At 54.0% G+C, this 19,395-nt stretch overlaps 1 protein-coding gene across 2 annotated transcripts in view; it reads left to right on the forward strand.

Moving 5' to 3' along the window:
• PAX7 (paired box 7) overlaps positions 1-19,395 on the forward strand; it is a gene marked incomplete at both ends in the record, with an annotated part of 98,945 nt that overhangs the window by 57,992 nt on the left and 21,558 nt on the right. For both annotated transcript variants that reach the window (XM_082614445.1, XM_082614446.1), the window contains 2 exons: positions 3,019-3,184; positions 4,319-4,521. In XM_082614445.1, coding sequence (XP_082470571.1) covers positions 3,019-3,184; positions 4,319-4,521 — 369 coding nt within the window. The remainder of the gene's footprint in view (positions 1-3,018; positions 3,185-4,318; positions 4,522-19,395) is intronic.

Consider the following 19,395-nt stretch of genomic DNA (forward strand, 5'->3'; position numbering starts at 1 on the left):
TAAAATGCAGCCTCTACTTTTAAAGAACTCAACCCTGAGCAGGGATTCTGGGTGGGACACTGGGGCCACCACTGTCCCTCTTGGAGCCTCCATTTCCCCATACGTAAATAGGAAGCTTGCAGTACATTACTGTCTAAGAGCCTTTCCAGCTCAGCCATTGGATGCTTTCCAGCAGAATAAGAGTTGTAGATGCTGTTCTAAGTAAACGCTTTGCCTGTGTTAACTCCTTTGAGGTCCAGAACCACCAAGAAGGTAGGTGGTTATTAGCAACAAAGAAAGTGAGGCCCAGAGGAATAACGGGATTTGCCCGTCTTAGCTAGGAGTCAGAGGCAGGGTTCAAAGCCAGGCAGTTGAGCTCCAGAGTCCCTGCTCTTAACCATCATGTCACACTTTGTGAGGATGGAGATGTCTGCTGTGGTGGAGGCAGCCCTGGGGAGACAGGACAGTGAGGAAGAAGCGAGGAGAGGAAAAAAAAGTGAAAGACGTGTCCTCTCCTCCAGGAAGTCCTCCTGGATGCTGAGAGGAGTTGGAAACCCCTCCTCAGACCTCCTTATAGCACCTTGCATGCCACCTCATCTGAGCTGACTGCACCAGAGAGCAGCTGTCCTTTGACTTATCTGTCGTGTGCCCAGGCCAAGGGCAGCTTGAGGGCTGGGACTGTGTCCTGCTCACCTTCTATCCTCACTGTCCTGCTTGACACAGAGTGGAGTCCCAGGAACAGTTTGAGATGGGAAGGAGGAGGGAAAGGAAGGGAAAGGGGGAGAACGCTTCCAACTTGGTTGAGTCCTCTTTGTTTGAGGAACAGATGACCCATGCCGAAGAAACAGCTGCATGCAGCAAAACTAGAGCACGGTGTCCCAAACTTAAGTCTTTCTCTGACCATCTTCAGGATTTTGGCCACATTTGCATATTATCTGTATTGTCATTTACTTTTAAAAATAAAATCAGTGTATTTTAAAATAAACATGCATATCACTCTCATCATAAAAAGGAAGGCAACTGGAAACACTCACACAAGGGAAAACAAGACAACATGGGAAAGTTCTGCTGGAAAACATCACCTGCCAGGGCGTCCTCTCTGTGCTTTAAACAGGGAGATTGGCAAGTGTTAGGAAGGCACGAAGGAGGCTGAGTGCCAAGCTGAGACTTTCTCTTCCACACGCCCCAGGCCCAGAAGAGATGGGAGTGGTTCAGGGTTATTTATCATCTGTGTCACTCACCTTTGGGGATGTCTCTCCACCTCGGGAGTGTAGGAGCCCCACCCTTTGGGAAATGCTGATTTAAAACAAAGCCGTTCCCCACACCCTCCCTCTGAAGCAGGGAGCAGGTAACACTGCCTCAGTGGGACTGGCAGGCATCCGTCCCACCCAGGACGCCCCTGGGGAAGCCCTCGCTGCCTTGAGGAGGTGGGGAAAAGCCAGGACCTTCATTTTATTTGGGAGCCAGTTTTTGATCTTGATTTGGCCGCCATGTCTCCTTTTTCTGTGAATCCTTCATGGGTAAGAGCCAGCTGCTGTGTTCAGCCAGCTTGGTAAGCTGAACACCGTTTCTCCCCTGAGAGAAAGGACAACCGATACCAGGGGCCATTAACACCCCTCCATCCCTGCTGAGACTGCCCTCAGGTCAGCAGACATCGTCCAGAGGTTTGGGTGTCTTAAGTAAGTGATCCATGCCAGGGGATCCATGTCTTCACCCACCAGGGGGGGACTCCCCACTGAGCCTTGTGGCCAAGCACCAGCAAAGGCACACCAGAGCCATCTCTGCCTTCCACTGTTCATTTGTTTGTTCGTTCATTCATTCATTCATTCAACAAGTATTCCTATAGAGCTGTGAGCCATGGGCCAGTAATTCTTGGCCTCTGCCTGTGAGGCTTAGGGCCTGAAGGGGAAACAAAGAAACAGATAAAGATAATAATTATTTGTATGAGGCAGCTCACAGCTGGAGGCCTCCTGATAGAAGGGGATGGGGACCTGCCTGGACTTACTTTTGAGGCAGGGATTCCCCATAGGAGCAGGGGGGGAGGCATTTCTGCTGAGCCCCACAGGCCAAGGAGCCAGTCCTGGAAGAGTGTTTAGGTTGGAGGGAACATCATGTGCAAAGTCCAGAGGTGGAGAAGCATTCTCTCACAGCAGCCCTGTTTTGCACACTCATTCTTATATTAATATTTCTCTGGCTTGTCCCAGGGAATTTGCTGCAAATCCAGACAAGAAGGTTCTAGGAAGTCAGACTGATTGAAGTTTGAACCTCACATCTATTACAGACTAGTGGTGTGGCCTTGGGCAAGTGATTTGACCTCTTTGAGCCTCAGTTTCCCCTTCTGTAAATGGGACTAGGAGGGCAGGCCTCATGGGTCTATGTATGGACAGACGTACGAAGAGCTAGCACAGATCTTGGAGGAAAGGGAAACTCAAAGATGTTAGGTTGTCTTCCCACTGGTGTTTAATCAATCCCTGTGTCTGTGGAAGGTGGGCTTTCCTAATCAAGGGGGCTCATGCAGCGAAAGCCAAGCAGGGCCTCAGGCTCCGGACAAAGAACTAGCTTTCACATCTGAGTGTGGCAGGTGGGTCTCAATTCAGGTGGGTTCCAGATATGTGGCCTCTCCTCCTTGGGGGCTTCCTGGAGAAGGTGAGGAGTGAGCATGTGTATGAACAAGGGTGGTCATACATCGTTGGGGGCAGGAGCAGCTGCAGGGAAAGAGCACTGGACTGAGAATCACTCAGACCTGGCTGTGCCTCCCCGACCCACCCTGTCACGTGGACAAGTCCCCCACTCTCTCTGGGTCTCAGTTTGCTCATCTGTAAAATGGGGATCATGATAATGACCTCCTCACTGGGCGGTCGGGAGGACAGAATGGGACTGTACCTGTGAAATCACTTTGCAAACTGTTCCGAGTTGCAGGGCGGTGGGGATCTCCTCCCACGGAAGAGGATGCTGGCTGGATGGAGGGTATAGCTGTGCCTCAGCTCCCTGCCAGGAGCCAAGCTGAGCGCTCTCCATGCTCCGCTCTCCATCCCCCAGGTCTGGTTCAGTAACCGCCGTGCCCGCTGGCGTAAACAGGCAGGAGCCAACCAGCTGGCAGCATTCAACCACCTTCTGCCAGGAGGCTTCCCGCCCACCGGCATGCCCACGCTGCCCCCCTACCAGCTGCCAGACTCCACCTACCCCACCACCACCATCTCCCAAGGTGAGTGCTCAGGCCCATCCTGGCATCTCAGCCACACCTTTTCATTCCCCTCCACCCCCACCCACTCCTTCCTTCCTTAACAAAGAAACAATAAGAGGGTATTTGGTTTCTTTTTAATGGCTGTTTGTCTGCTTTCATGTGGACAGACTAGTAAGACAAAAGAGATGGGGTCCTGCCCTTGAACTACTTGGCTCTGCATCCAGGTGAAGATAAACAAGGTCGCCTCCGTGCACACGTTTAGAACAGAGCTTCTCAAACTGTAAAGTCACATGCATCTCCTGGGTCTTATTAAAATGCAGAAGAGATGATGGTGGGCAGAGAAGAGTAACTCCCCTCCCTCCCTGGCTCCCGGCCCCCAGTCTGCCCTCCCCTTCCCACCCTCCGCCCCCAGCACACATTAAGAATCCTGCTACTTGACTTCTGCCTCATGGAGCCCTGTGGCCTCCTCTTAAAGGACTGGCAGGCTAGAGTTCTAGAAGCTGAGGAGAGGCCTCCCTGTGATTTTGGATGAGAAATTGAACTGTTGCCAATGGTGATGGTCCCATCTGCCGGAAGGCTACGTGGAGGGGCTGTGACAGAGATGAAGAGCAGCCCAGCAGCTAGGAACAGAACAGCAGTTCAAACTCTGACCCCCCAACTCACTAGCCTTGTCACCTTGCACAAGGGCCCTGAGCCCACTGAGCCTTAGTTTCTTCATCTGTAAAATGGGAATCACTGTTGCTTCATACCCTTAGACACTATTTGTAAAAGCACCTGGTGAGTGGTCGGCACTCACAAAGTGCTATCGGGACAGGCCTGGTCAGATTGACACAGGCCTCAAGGAGATCTGACTTTCAGTCCAGATAACGTTTATTGAGCACCTACTATGTGCCAACCACTGAGAACAAGGCCAGCACATAGTAGGTGCCTAGAGGTTGTCAGTCAAGACTTGTCAGTCCGTAGTGTCCTGCCCAGAAGCCAGTCGTCCCATCCCAAGTAGCAAGAGAAGGTGGTCCCCTCCCCTCTCCATCCGATGGACGGAGGCTGGGAGAAGGAGGAGGCTCAGGTCTTGCCTTCCAAACAGGAAGTACTTGCCCTCCCTCGCCCTCTGGGGTGAGGCCACTTGCTCAGGCCCTCTCCTGGGTCTCTCCACAGATGGGGGCAGCACCGTGCACCGGCCCCAGCCCCTCCCGCCGTCCACCATGCACCAGGGGGGCCTGGCTGCGGCCGCTGCAGCCGCGGACACCAGCTCTGCTTACGGAGCTCGCCACAGCTTCACCAGCTACTCTGAGAGCTTCATGAATCCGGCAGCGCCCTCCAACCACATGAACCCTGTCAGCAATGGCCTGTCTCCTCAGGTAGGTGTCCCCGCCCCCTGCCCAAGGTCCCATCACCAGATGATCGCCAGTCCAGCCAGCGAGGGCTCTGGGGGACACAGGCTGACTCTCCCTTGGGGAGGAATGGCTGTTGGACACCTTGAGAGAGTTTAAGTGGGAGGCGGGGATGCTCCTTCCACCTTCACTTGTCACTATTCTGTGACCCTTCACCCTGGGTTTATCTTCTTCAAGCCACAGACCTGGGTGACCCAGCGGGCAGATGCAGAGAAAAGGTTTCCATATTTCTCACCACCCAGAGCTTATTAAACGGGCCCATCACCCCCCTCATGGCTGTTCAGTCCATAAAAGTCAGGCATTTTCAGCGCGTTGATGGAAGCCTTGCACCATTTCCTATGGGATGCTGACTGGCTGGGACTTTGTTCTAGAATCGGGAGTCTTTCCTGGATTCCATCCTGGGCTCCATCTCCCACCTTGGTCACTAGGAGTGACCAATGAGTGAAAGGAGGGACCACGTACTACTGGTGGAGAGAACTGTGGCAATGGGTGGGGAGGGGAGGGATGGTTCTAGCCCGGGAACTCTACTCTCATTGGGTCTTGGAACTCGATTTACTCACATGTGATTGGTTGCTGGTTAAGTCACTCATTGCCTGGTGGTGCTATTAGAAGTGGTGGGACCATCTTTAGATGAAACCAGAAAGACAAGGCTGAGGCTGATGTGGTTATTGGTGGGTTTGGGGAACAGGACTCAGTGATGCTCGAAATCCTAGTAAATTGGAAGAACTGCTGAGCTCATTTGTGTCGCTATAACAGGCTCTCAGATATCCGTGGGGGAAAGAATTGAATCCAAGTCTCATTTTACCTTGCCTCCCAGTTTGTGAGACACCTGTGTCACGTCTGTGGTGAGAACACATGGGATGCAAACTTCTCTGAACAGCTGTAACGTGGTAGAAAAGGTGAGGCTTGGAGGGGGTTTAAATCCCAGCTCCACTGCTCAGGGTGTTAGGCTAGTAAGCATCTTTGAGCCTTAGTTTATCTCCCATTAAACAAAAGAGTAATTAAACAGAGAGCTGCTAACCTCCTAAGAGGGGTGTTCTCTGCATTCAACGTGCTAACAGGTCAAAGCACTTAGCACAGAGCCTGGCACAGAATAGGGGCCAAATAAACATTAGCTCTCTCACACCCCCCCCGCAACCCGCCCCCACCGCCCCCACCCACCCCCGCCCCGTCATTGCCAGGACAATATAGTTAGTATGAGAAATGTGTTACCTAAAGAAAAGGACCAAAGAGAAGGTCAGCTACATCCCCCCAGGCTACTTCCACCCAGCTACCTGTTTTTGTAAGTAAAGTTTTATTGGAACACAGCCATGTCCGTTCATTACGTATTTATTTACGGCTGCCTTTGTGCTACAACAGCAGAGTTGAATAGTTTCAAAAGAGATCACATGGCCTGTAAAGCCTAAAACATTTACTATCTGGCCCTTATAGAAAAAACTGGCTACCGTTGGTCTAAAATATTCCCCCAAATGTTAAATTTCTACATGTTTGGGGGTCATTCCCATTTGCCTCAATTAATGTGTGTCGTTGAGGACTAATTGTATTTCAGTTCCATCATTTACTTATGGGTAAGATCTCTTTCCCTCTCTACACCCCAGTTTTCTCATCCGTGAAATGGGATGATGTTAGCCCCTACCTCATAGGGTTGCTGAGGATTGAATGAGATGACCTAGGTAAAGCACTTAGGCCAGGTCCAGTGCAGAGTTGAATGCCCGGTGAATGCAAGCAGCTGAAGGCAGAGCTCGCAGGGGTAAAGCAGCAAGTCCTCGTGGGCCCCACATTGTGAGGGTGATGCAGCCTGTAGATGAGAATGTTTTTCCGGTAGCACCTAATTGGCCTCTCTGGAGTTCAAGGCCACCACCTCCATCTCATTAGTGCTGAGGACTAACTGGCCAAGCTAACCTTCCAGAGCCAGGTTGAGACATGACAGGATCCAGAGCTGGCTGGGTAAGGATGGCTGCAGAGACCCACAGTGTCCACACTCGAGAATGTGGTCCAGGCCTGGCCTTATGGTACAAAACAAATTGGGGGAAATCTGAAGAGGGGTGTTGACATCAAGCGGGCCCTCCAGCTCACTTTACAGGTGGAGGGCTAGGACACGTCGGCTGGGCCAGGCCTGAGAGTCCAGGGCACCTGTCTCCCTGACCACGGCTCTTCCGTGTACGCCCATCTCCATGTGGGCTGAGGTTTATCCCCAGAGCAGCACCTCTGTCACAAGACAGAGGAGAAACTAGCAAATTAAGGGGCCCCTGGCTTCTGGAGCATGGTTCAGCTATGGTATTAAAGAGAGGATGCTCCACGCACTGTCTGAGCCCAGAATTGAACCTCAGGGAGGGAAGCAGAAGAAGGAAGAGAGCCTGACCCACTACCATGAGCAGCCAGACCAAACCCCACCTTTTCCCCACTTGAGCTGGACCCTCACCCCTCCTCTGAGAGACCCTCAAGGCTTCCGCCCCATTCCTCAGGGCAGAGAGGCTGTGCGGGGCGTGACGGGTTGCGTGAACTTCGGAGACCCATCGGGAGGTTCCCACCAAAGGTGTGAAGACGGATGGAGGGTCTGACAGGGGCCGAGGGGACCAGGAGGTGAACAGCTGCTGGAGGGCAGGGAGAGGGCTGCGTGCAGGGCGGACATGAGGGCAGGGTCAGGCTGTGTGTGCTTCTGTGTGTGTGAACCTCTGGGTTAGGCTACAAACACTTCCTGAAGGAAGGGGCCAGCGAGGGGGTGTTTAGGGTCTTATGCAGAAGTCCCTGGCATTTCCCTGTACTCCCTCCCCCATCTGACAGGCCAGTTACACATGGTCAGCAATCTCTGTGGTCTTGGGGGTCGTGCGGGTTCTCCACCAAGAGAGGTCCATTACCATGTCTGTCTTTCCAGCAGGAGGGGTTTCTCCATAGCTCACCTGGGCAACAGGGGGAGGATGGGCCCCACTTGGGCTGTGGGGCCGGCATACCCCTCCCTCATCCAGGATCGCAGGTCCATGGTCGCCCAGATAGCCTCGGCCCTTGTTCTTAGAGAAGCCCGAGGGGATGCAGTCGGGGACCCAGCTGGGGCTCTGCTGAGCACCTGCTTGTCTCACCGACCGGCTTGCCGCTGCCTGGAGAGGACCTGCCTCCTCCCCGCGGGTTGACCCGGGTCCTGGCCTCAGACCCAGCCTGGGAAGTGGGTGCTTCCAAGCCTCAGAGCCTCCACGGAGAGTCTGCCCAGCAGAATCTCACAGAAAAGCCACTTACTCATCTCAGCTCTGGGCCTGTCCTCTGGCTCTAATACAACACATAGTTATGGAGTTATGGAGTGCCGGCTATGAGCCAGGCACTGTTCTCGGCACTTGGGATAAATCAGCGAACACAGGGATGAAGGTCCCGCTCTAGTGGAACTGGCAGCGTAACAGGACAGACAGACAATAAACGTAATAAAGCAGCAAGGCATGCAGCATGTTTAATAACAACGTGGATGAGGACAGCTAAACTTTCTGAGCCTCTGCGACGTTCTGACGCTGTTCTCAGTGTTTCCTATATACTAATCTACTTGAGCGTCAAAGCCTGGGTTCACCCTTCGTTTCCAGAACCTGAGATTTTACCCACTCACACTGCCCTCCTGCCTCTCAGAAATGCCCACACATGCTCTCTTTTTGAGAGACTGGCTGGCGGCGAGGAGAAATCATCTCGGAAGCCAGTCCCTCCTGCTCGGTGGAAGGGAAAGGTCCTTCAGCCCATGTCATGGATGAGAACACTGAGGCCTAACTCAGGTTAGGGGCCAACAGGCAGAGCTGAGTCATATGAGAGGCTTAGATGACCTTGAGGCTTGGTTCCCTCGGGGCCCAGGCCCTCGGCCACCCCCAGAACCCAGCCTGGTAGGATTAGGGACTGAGCACATGGACGGCCCTGGCTTTGCTTGGAAACAACTCTTAGAAACCAGCTCAGGACAGCTTAGGACAAAAGGACCCTTCTGTGACATCACTTCGAGTGACCTGATTCCTGCAGGTGGATCAGTTCATACCAGCCCACGTGTAGGAATCACGAGCAGGGCACAATTTTAAGGGCAGTGGGCAGAGATAGAAAGGGGACACTCAGGTCCTTAGAGGTTCCCCGGTCTGATGGGGGAGACACAGTCCCCAACCTGAGGAGCTCTCAGTCTGAGAGGAGGGACACGACTCTGTCCTCAGGAAACTCCTTGTCCTTAGACGCCCCAGTCTGTTGGTGGAAGCACAGCCCTGTCTTGAAGAGTTCCCAGTGTGATGGGGGAGACAGGCCACGGAGGCCATTCATAGCTGCAGCACTGACCAGTCAAAGCTCCCAAGCAAAGCATCAGGAGCAAGGTTCTGCTGTTTCCGGGGTCATTTGAGCTGAAGGCCACAGGCAGGCTGCCCTGTGCTGGGGTCTTCTACGGGGCCTGTGCAGATGTGTTCCCAGGGGCAGCCCGAAGCTGGAGCTGCCTTCTCCCCCAGGCTTTCTTAGATGCGGACTATCAGAGTTGGCAGTGGAAACTGAGGCCCAGAGGGGGAGAAAATTGCCCAGATCACACTGTCAGGTTAGCAGCTGAGCTGGGACCCGCATCCAGGGCTCCAGACACCTCACCCACCACTCCTGCCGCTGCTTCATGGGAAGGGGGCGTTTCTCTCCTGCCACCACCCCTCCTCTTGCCTCTTCATGATGTCCCTTGCGCATCGTCCCCTTTGTTCCGCTCTGGAGCTTAACATGGAGGAACCTGTAAAGGGATTTACATATTTACAATTTCCTCCCTGTGGAATTAATGAAAGATATTCTCTAAGTGTGAAGTGAATCACACGGCCGTGATCACAGTACACCAAGCCTCGTTGTCCTTTCCCTCTTATAATAGTTACAGTGACGGCTTACGTAGAATGAACGCTTACCGTGGGCCAGCCATGAATGGGCTAAATGTCATACCAGCTTTCACTCAGCCAGTCTTGGCGGTTACCTTGTGACCTTGGTTTACAGGTGAGGAAATGGATTTGTCCAGGGTCATCCATCCATCCGCCCATCTAACAAATATTAATTAAGCCCTACCACATGCCAGGCCCCGTGGTAGGTTCTGGAAAGTGGCAAAGCTAGGACTCAGATGGTCTGGCTCCAGAGCCCACTATGCTGTTCTCTGGTATCTGCCCCATAAGATTGGTCCTGTGGTCCATATGGGGAAACTGAGGTCTGAGGCCACAGTGGCAGTTAATGGCATGGTCAGGTTCATGGTCTACACCTTTAAAAGTCAAGCTTCCCCTTCCTCCCTAGACCAGTAGGAATAAAGCTCAGGGCTTTTCAATTCTTTATGAATGGGGTCTCCAGAATGCCTCTCCATGGTAGAGTCCCACCACCGCCCTCCTGGCATCCTTTGAGGCCTCCAGGAGAGCCAGTCCAGAAAGGAAAGACACCCCATCAGCTGATCACCTATGGGATGCCACATCCCCTGTCAGCACTTTGCTTCTGTGAAGTTACTCTGGCCCCACAGAAGTTGGGAAGACAGGCTCAGAGAGGTTAGGTAACTTGCTGAAGGCCACAGAGCAGGTGAGTGGTGGCGATGCGATTCTGAGGCAGATGTGCCTGACCCACGCACCTCACCTTCTCATCACCCTCAGCGGGATAAGATCGAGAAACCCCTCGTGCTGGGGAACTGAGCCAGGGCCCTTCACGCGGCGGCCACTGGAAACTCCCTTTGCCTTTTTCTTCCCTCACTTCCTCTGCGTGTTTTTTTTTTTTCCCTTTAGTGGCGACACTGCGTTTATAATAAGCATTTAAAATGAGTCTTGCTGGACCAGGGACAGGAAAGGAGGAGGGCGTAAGAGATTTGTCGGCAAGAAGACGGGGAGGGGGATCGTGGGGTGTTAAATAGCCCAGAATTTTTTAAAAACTGATGCAAATCACTGGTAGGAGAGAAAATTATGTGCAATTACGTCCTGATATTGGAAGGTTTTGCCTCGCCCAGGCAACAAGATCTCATTAACAAGCAGAAAATAAGATTGAAATGGTGTGTAAAAGAGCTGAAAAATGAATTTGAATGCTGCGTTTGTCCACAATTACCCCCTCCTTCACACATATTTTATTGCAATTTTTTTATTATTCTTAATCTCTCCATTCCTCAAAGCAGATTGGGGACATCCTGGCATTACTGGGGCGTCGGGAGGAGGTGTGGAGGATTTCCTGCTCCCCTGAAAGGAGACCCTTCTCTCACACATTTTCCAAGGTTGGGTTTTGGAAGGATCAGAATTCATTTCTCCGGCTTAGCGGGTTGTAGGAACATGAGGCTTTAACCCTAGCCGAGTGAGCGCGCCTCTGGGCCCCGCCCAGCCCTTCCTTTTCCTCCCTTCCCAGCGGCCCCTTTGCCTCCAGCTTCCTTCCCTTCGCCTTCTCAGGGTCTCTTCCAGGCTCGTCCTTTCCCGGGAAGTCTCTCCTGGGAAGCCTGGGGCAAGAGAAACCGCCTGGCCTCTGCCAACAGCAGCCCTGAGTTGGAGTTCTGGTTCTGCCACTATCTAAGTTGCTGTGTGGCCCCGGGGCAGCTTGCCTAACCTCTCTGGGCTTCCTTTTCCTCATCTGCAAAAGGGAGTGATAATCCCTACCTCTCAGGGGGTGCTGTGAGGACTAAGGGAGATTTGAGTACAGTGCCTGGCACATAGTAGGTGCCTAAGAAATTCTCCACCCACCCTCCCCCGTCTGTGCACTGGCCTCCCAACTCTGTTTTACTGCCAGCTCATGTCTTCTATCTCTTTCCCCCTTTCCTTCCCACCTGGAAGATGCCTGAGTTGCTTTCCAGTCTTGGGAAGAGAGGATGACAGGGCGCAGGTAGCACCCCTCTCTGCAGAAAGCACAGGAAAGGCCACCTTCCTCCCTCCGCCCTCAGGTCCCGGGGAAAGATGAGCTGGGATGGAAGGAGTGACCGGCTCCAGCTGGAAGGACAGGCTCTGACGCTGGTTTTTCCCAGGATTAGGGGAAAGCTAACTGCATCACCTCACCCACCTACCCATGGCTCATGGTGACCACTGGTGATGCTGTGGGGTCAGGGGTCAGCTCGTGGAAAGGACCAAGAACCTGCGGCCAGAGTTTCTTGGACTTGAAGCCAAATGCCCTTTTGTAGTATCTGCCCTCCCGGACTGGCTTTCACTGCACCAGTAACGGCCCAGCTCCCAGACCTCCCCCACATCAACCAGCCACATCTGCCAGCCTGAGTCACAGCCCTGATCAGGGTACCAGTTGGAGGCCGTGAGGAGCGTCCACTTACCTCATCAGGCCTCCACACACACCCAGTGCCCCTTCCCCATAACTCCCGGCCAGGCCCACCCCAGGATGAGGATGAGCTACAGACTCAGAGAATCAGCCATGGGGTCCCAGGCGTCCTCAGTCTTTCCAGCCCCTGGGCGGACAGACCTGCCAAGACCCTGCTCTCATATCCAGCTCTTCCTTTGTCCATGGTTAACCTACCTCAGTGGGAAAAGCTGAGTTATTTCCCCCCTGGCGGCTGGCCAAACAAAGCCACCTGCTCACATCAATCAGAGGCCCAGCTCCAGCCCACAGGGAGAGGCCTGGGCAGAGCCTTGTCTCCTGTGAAAACAGACTCGTGTTTATGTCTCTGCCTTTCTCACCCCTTTTTCCTGGGTGAAGGGGACTGAGGGGGTGGTGGACAGAAAGACGAGACCGGGATCAGGAACTTTCCAGAATACTGGTGATGGAGGCGGGTCATGCCTATGGGCAGGCCCTGCTAGGAATGGGGGGGCCTGGCTTATTGCCTGGCTTCTGGGTGACTTCGGGGTCTTTTTTTTTTCTTAAGATTTTTTGATGTGGACCATTTTTAAAGTCTTTATTGAATTTATTTCAGTATTGCTTCTGCTTTTCATGTTTTGGTTTTTTGGCCCCAAGGCATGCGGGGTCTTAGCTCCCCAACCAAGGATCGAACCTGCACCCTCTGCATTGGAAGGAGAAGTCTTAACTACTGGACCACGAGAGAAGTCCCCAACTTTGGGGTCTTTTTACCATTGAGGGCAACCCTGGCTTTTTCTCCTTAGAGGACTGAGTGGGATTCTGGGAAGACGGCATTTTGAGCTCATCTCCCTGAGTCTGGACAAGGGCTGTGGATTGAGGGCTGCCCTCAAGGGATGCTCTGGGCCTCTTTTTTGTCCACTACTGATACATCTATAGCAATCAAGACCCTATACCTTGAGAAGACGTGGGCAGGAGCTGACCTCTGCCCCTCCCCGTGAGCAGAGTAAGGCCTGGTATAAACAAGTGGGAAAGAGGAGACCTAGATGTTTCCACGCACCACTTGATGTCAGGGACCGAGGTCTTCAGTAGGACCACAGGCGAGGCCTGGTACTCTGTGCATGGTGATTCATTCTAGGGACACACAGAACTCAGTGTCTGGCCCATAGTAGGCCTCCAGCAAGTGTTGGTGAACCCCCAGGAGTATTGTAGGCTCAACTACACACAGCTGTGGTCCGTACCCAAGAGATTTTTGAGGCAGCTGATCAGTTAGTTTGAATGTTAGTATGTTCAATTGCCTTCAAAGTCATTTGTCTAGCCCCTGCTATTAACACAATGTATAGAAAGGTGCAAAAAAGAAATAACACCTGGCTGTCTCTGCGCTTACCAAGTATGTTTTAGGGGAGACAGTACTACCCCCGCTCACCACCAAAGAGCAATGAGAGAATCAGTGATTGACAGTTCAGAGGGATTTCTGGTCAGACAGGATAGGAAGAGCAGAGGAGTTGGGAAAAGGGAGGGCATTGTCAAAGAAGGCTTCCTGGAGGAGGAGTCTCAAAGGGCAAGGTAGCATTTGCTCAGGGGAAAATAAGGGAAGGGGTAAGAGGTTGGTGCAGACTGGACAGCAGCAAATAATATGGCAAATGCTAAAACAGTGTCTAATTCAGATACATCCTGGGCTGAGTGAAAGGATCATACAGACCAGGTTTTGGATCCCAGGTCTTCTATACTTACTTGCTATGTGACCCCAGGCAAGTTACATGAGCTCTCTGAGCCTCAGTTTCCTCATCTGGAAGATGGGGCCAATACTGGTCACCCTGTAAGATTTTGAGAAATAAATGAGACTATTCATGTGAAATACCTAAAACTATGCCTGGCATAGAGAAAGAGCTTCATAAGTGACAGTTTTTCCCTCTTTGCTTCTCCCTGCCCTAATTAGAAATCAGGGGCGAGGAGAGGGAGGAGAGATGGACTGGGAGTTTGGGATTAGCAGATACAAACTATTATATATAGAATGGATAAACAACACGGTCCTACTGTAGAGCACAGGGAACTACATTATATCCTGTAATAAACCATAATGGAAAAGGGAAAAATTGAATTAGCCATTCTTTTCTGGGACTGGAGGTACGGCTCAGCCCAGGCCAGGCCTGGTCACTGGCTGGAAAGTCAGGTGATCTGAGTTTCCTCCAAACTTTGCTTCTAACGCACTGTGCGACCTTGGTAGATGCCTCTCCACTCTGGGCCTGAGTTTCCCTATCGGTGCAATGAAAGTGAGAGGCCAACTTCTAGTCAGGAACCTTCCTGATCAGAGTCCATGATTCCCGTGGGTTCTTTGTATGAGCACGTGAGTCACAGCCTCTAGGTCTCTGGGTGGGGGCCAGCCTTCCTCTCCACCCTCCTGAGGCCCCAGCCTGGGCCTGGTGAGCTTCCCAACAGGCTGGGGCTTTAGCCAACCAGACCTGCCTGGCTTGGTGGGAAAGAATGCAAATAGCGGATTTGTCCTTCTTTCTGATTAGCACGGGGCTGGGGGCTCTGAACGAGACAGTCCCGGCAGATAGAGGGGAAGAAAATGAGAGAGATTAGCATTTAATACAGCAGGCAGACTCAGAACTGCTGAGGCCCGTCCCTGGGGTCCCCAGCAGGAGGGAGGCCTCTGGGATGGCAGGGCAGCCGGACCTGGGAGGCCAGGCACGTACCCGGATAAGAGAGGCAGGGGTGACTTTGAGGGTCCTCAGAGGGCCATACTGTCCCCTGCCTCCAAGCCTTGGCACCTGCTGCTCCCTCGGCCTGGGTCTCCTCCACCATCCTGTCATCATCTCAGACTCACTCTTACTTACTTTTAAAGACCTGGTCCCTTCCAGGAAGCCTTCCTGCGCCCCCTTATGCTGGGTTAGTTGTGCTTTCCTTGTGCATTTATCACATTTTATCAGTATATTAAAAGCACCTGTATTGCTAGACAAATATTAAGTAATAATAATAATGGTTCAATTTTTTGAGCCCTTACACCACAGGCCAGGTGCTGTGCTCAGCCCGTTATATGGACTATTCCATTTAATCTTCATAACATCTCCTTTGGAAGGGGAGGGCCTGGAATTATTTCTGTCTTACAAATGAGGTGGTGGACAGTGGCACCATGCAGTTTAAACAATTTGTCCAAGGTCAGGAACTAATAAGTCTCAGGGCCTGGACTTGAACTCAGACTGCCTGGCCCCAGTGACCATGCTCTTAGCCAGTACATGTCACAAAAATGGTCTGTTTCCACTCGCTGGTGAGATCTTTGAGGGCCCCAAACTCTTTGATCTCGGCTATTCCCAGTGCCCTAAGAGGCAGGAGAGGAGAGGCATCAGGATACCAGCTCTGGAATCCCTGGGCCTGTGCCCAATCCCCAGGACTGTCACTTCCTAGCTGGGTGCTTCCAAACAGGTTCTTCTCTGCCTCAGTTTCCCCCTCTGTAAGGTGGGGCTAATAAATAGTTCCCACCTCACAGAACCAGTCTGAGGAGTAAGCGTGCTGATAGCTGCAGAGCAGGTTGGCATCTGGCACAATGCCGGGTAGCTGTTTGCAGATGGGGGCCCCCAAGGCCACACAGTGAGCTGGTGCAGGGCCAGGCCCCCAACTAATTCTTCTCAGCACCTTTGAGTTCCCCTGCTCCTTCCTGCCTCCCTGTCTACCCTCCTGCCCTGCCCCAGCCTCAGCCCCAGGGCTCCCCCCTCTCTCCGGACCCTCCCACCAGTCCCTTCTCTCTGCTGGCCCTCGCCCCAGCTGGGAACATTTCTCCAACACCTTCAAGGGCTTGGGACAGGTATTTCTCGAGCTGCCCCTGGGAGTTCTGCTGTGGGGTTGGGGCTGATGCGGAGGAAACAGGCAGAGGATGCTCCCCTCCTGGGGCTTCTGGGAGTATCCGAGACTTGGGCTAGTGTACCCCAGGCATCGCGAGCGACCTTTGGAAGGTCAGGCCTGAGTGCCATCCCAGCTCCTGTGGGGTAATTCGGCCAGTCACCACCACTCTCTGCTTCCCTTTCCTTTTCTTTGGAGGGAGGACAGTCTCCACCTCAAGCCCTGCGCGGCCAGACCGCCCTCCCCCGTCCTCCTCCAGCCAGTCTCCTCTCCATGTGCCCTCCCTCAGCCCAGAACTTTCTCTTGGGCCCAGCTGATGGGAAATTAACCGCTGCTTTCTTTTCTGCACTGATTTTCTTCCGCTTCCTTGTTCTCTCCTTTTCCCGTTTCCTCCCCCCAATCCCCAGCTCTCCGGCTCCTTTTCCCCTTTTAGCCCCATCTGCATCCGACCCTCTTTTGCTCCATCCTTCCTTCTCTCAAATCCAGTCCCCTCCCCCACTCTCTTCCCCCTAATCTCTCTCATTCGTCTCCCGGCTTCTCCCGCAAACACCTCTTCTTTCTCCCTGTCCAGCCCCTCCCCGCCCCCTCCCGTTCTGTCTTCCCTCTTCTCCCCTTCTCTCCTCTCCAGCCCGCTGATGGTGGGCTCCAGGCAGGGACTGGGCGCGGTTCCGGGCCCGGCCGACCCGGGTCGGGGCGGGGGCGCCGAGGTGGGGGGATCGGGCCGGATCCGCGCGGCTGCCCCTCCCCGCGCTCCGCCGCCTCCACCGCCGCCGCCGCGCGCCTTTGATCCATGGCCCGAGGCCGCCTGACAGTGGAAAATGCGGGGAGACAAAACCACTCAGTCAGAGTGATTCCCAACAACTGTCTCCCCGAGATAAGGACGCGCTCGGGCTCGGCGGCCTGCTTAATTCCTGCGTCCCGGGCCTGAGATCGGGGAGCAGCAGCGAGCCTGGCCGCCGCCCCAAACGCCGGGCCCGGCGCGCGGGGCTTGCGGTTGCGGGTTCTGCCTCCGCTGGCCGGACGCGCGCACGGTGGCTGGTGGCCGGTGGCCGAGGGCCAGGGGAGCGAGTGCGCTCCGCAGACAGGCACTTCCTTGCTTGGTAGCGCCTCCAGTGCGGGCTTCCTCCCTCATTCCCATCCTCTATTCAGTCGCTCCTCTTAGCCAAGGATGCACTTGCTGGGATGTTCTCACCCTCCCTTCTCATCCCTTAGCCAAACCCTCTTCACTTCCTCTGAGAAGCTTCCCGTTCTCCAGTCTGGGTGGCCGCACTCCTTCCCAGGGTAGCAGTTTGGCCTCTGAATTCTAACTTTCTGGGTACTGCTCTCTCCCCCTAAAGCAAGAACCAGGCTTTACTGGGGGCGCGTGGCCCCAGCACAAAGCCTGGCTCATAGTAGGGGTCTGATAAACAGCGGTGGGCCGGCATTGGACGCAGCATCCATCGTATGCCCAGCCCCAAGGTCCCTGCCTTCAAAGACCTTCCAGTTAGTTTGGCAAAAGAAAGCAAGGAAACCAGGCGCCAGAAGCCTCCAGAGAGGAGGGGATGCCCCAGACAAGAGGGTGTGGGGAGGTAGGGAAGTATCTGTGGCCCCCGCACCCACCTGACAAGAGAAATATGTTTCTCGGGGATGCCAGGCTAGGCTGGACTGGACTGACCAGCTGGAGGTCCACCTTGGCTTTCCCACCACCTTGCTTGGCAAGCTGGGGTCTACCTTGGAGGTTCAGGAGATGACAAGAGGTCAGATTATGTAAAGAGAGAGCAAAAGGGAACCTTTCCAACCCCAGCCTAAAGCCCCAGGGTGCTATCTGTTTGGGACAGAGAGAGGGCCAGCATGATCCGGGTGACAGCAGGGACCAGAGGTCATGGGGAGGCAGAATCCCCATCTCTGGGGGTGCAGGCAGGATCTGGTTTTGTCAAGACTATTGCAGAGTGGGTTCTTAGAATGGTAGGGGATTCAGTTAGAGTCAGTGGTTCCCAAAGCTGTGCATCAGAATGATCTGGAAGGCCTGTTAAAAATCGAAATACCCAGGTTCCACCCTGATAGGTCAGTACAGTAGCTCTGCTGTGGGAGAGAGGGAATCTATATTTTAAAGAAGGCACCATCCGAGGCCGCTGGTGTGAGGTCTGGCACATCCAAGGCACCAGATTAGCGAGCCTTCACCTTGTCAACATCGCATCAGCACCTTGACCCTCAACCCCCTTTCTTTAGGAAGTGACTCAGGGGCAGGGCTGTTTGAATTGAACTGAGACCCCTCTCCAGCAATCTCCGGGCTGGGAGGCTCCCTTGAAGTAGTTCACTCACTGCCTCCTTTTATAATAGAGACACCTGCGGTAGCCCTCCACACTTCTCACTGCCTAGAAAGACTCAGGGATTAGCCAGGCTTTTCCGCGGGCACGGTGGGTGTGGCAATGGCTGGATCCCTCCAGAGGGTCGGTGGACAGCATTTACAGTCATCTCTGCCTCTGCTCCAAGTGGCACGGGCAATCCCTGCTTCGACACCAAGCCCTGGGCAACCTTTCCAAGGATGGAGCACCAGGCAAGGAGAGGGAGTCCCATCCCTGCCTGGCTCCTATCCCTCCATCCTGCTCATTTGTTGGGGGCCAGCAGAGAGCATGGAGGCTCAGCATGCGGGAGACCCTCTTGCCAGACCGGGGTGTGACCTGCGGCATCGGAAGATTAAGGTCCCACGAGAGCCCTGGCAAGCCCTTGCACAAAGGGAATGGTCCAGGCTGAAATTGAGACATGATGCCTGGGGGCTGATGTTCCTGAGCCTCCCCCAGGGGCTGCCTTCCCTTCCCTATCACAGATGATGCCCCCCACCACTCCTAATTGCCCAGGCATCCTTCCCTGAGCCCCCTGGATGCTGACTCCCACCCCAGCCAACTCCAATCTCCCTCTCTAGGCCTCTGGAGGAAGCGGCTGTCCCAACTGGGGTCCCACCCTGCTTTGGCTCCCAAAGAAATGGAGTTACTTCTCTAGCACCTTTAGTGTTCGTAATAATTACAACAAATCCCCGATTTGTTCAGAACCAGAGGAGTCCACGATGTGCCTTTGCTCCCATTAGCTATTTGGTCCTCACTGAGCCCTGAGGGCCTGGAATTGTCAGAGGGGCAAAGCTCAAGGTCAGCAGCAAGGGACAATGTTGGAATCCAAAACCCAGGTCTGCCCAGTGCCAGAGATTAAATTCTGTCCTCTGTCCCGGGCTGCCAGAACAGAGCCCTTGCCTCTCCGGGTCTGGTCTGCACTTGAACAAGCTCCCAGGGGATTCCCATGTTGAGGAAAGCTTGAGAAGCACTGGCTAAAATGACCTCGGTATGCCGTCCCAGCTCTCAGGTGCCCCATAAGCTCCTTGAGTGACTCAGAGTGGACCACCCTGGGCAGCAGAGGAAGGGGAAAGGAAGGGGCCTTGGAGGGAAGCCGCCGAAAGCCCTCAGAGGAAGAAGCAGTGGAGCAAAGGAGGTCAGCTGAGGGTTCCTCCAGCCTGCAGTCCAGTGCTGGGCTGACAACCAGCTGGACCAGGGTGCTGGCCTGGCCTCCCGGCCGAGTGGCCTCGATTCTGGCACACTAGGCTCCAGGGCTGATTTGGGAGGCGCGCCCTGTTGGAGGTATGTAGGAGTGGAGGGCAGAGGGGCATGAAAGTGGACAGACAGACCCACAGTCCCATAGAGAGAATCAGGGTGTGAGACGCTGGTGGAGAGAAGGGAGGTCAGTCCAGACAGATATGCAGAATGGTCAGGGAGAGGGAGGGATGGAGGAGCGGTGGAGGCAGAGAGAAAGAGGCAGGACGAGAGAAGAGACAGA

This window comes from Mesoplodon mirus (assembly GCF_964341445.2).
Source record: "Mesoplodon mirus genome assembly, chromosome: 3".
NCBI lineage: Eukaryota > Metazoa > Chordata > Mammalia > Artiodactyla > Ziphiidae > Mesoplodon > Mesoplodon mirus.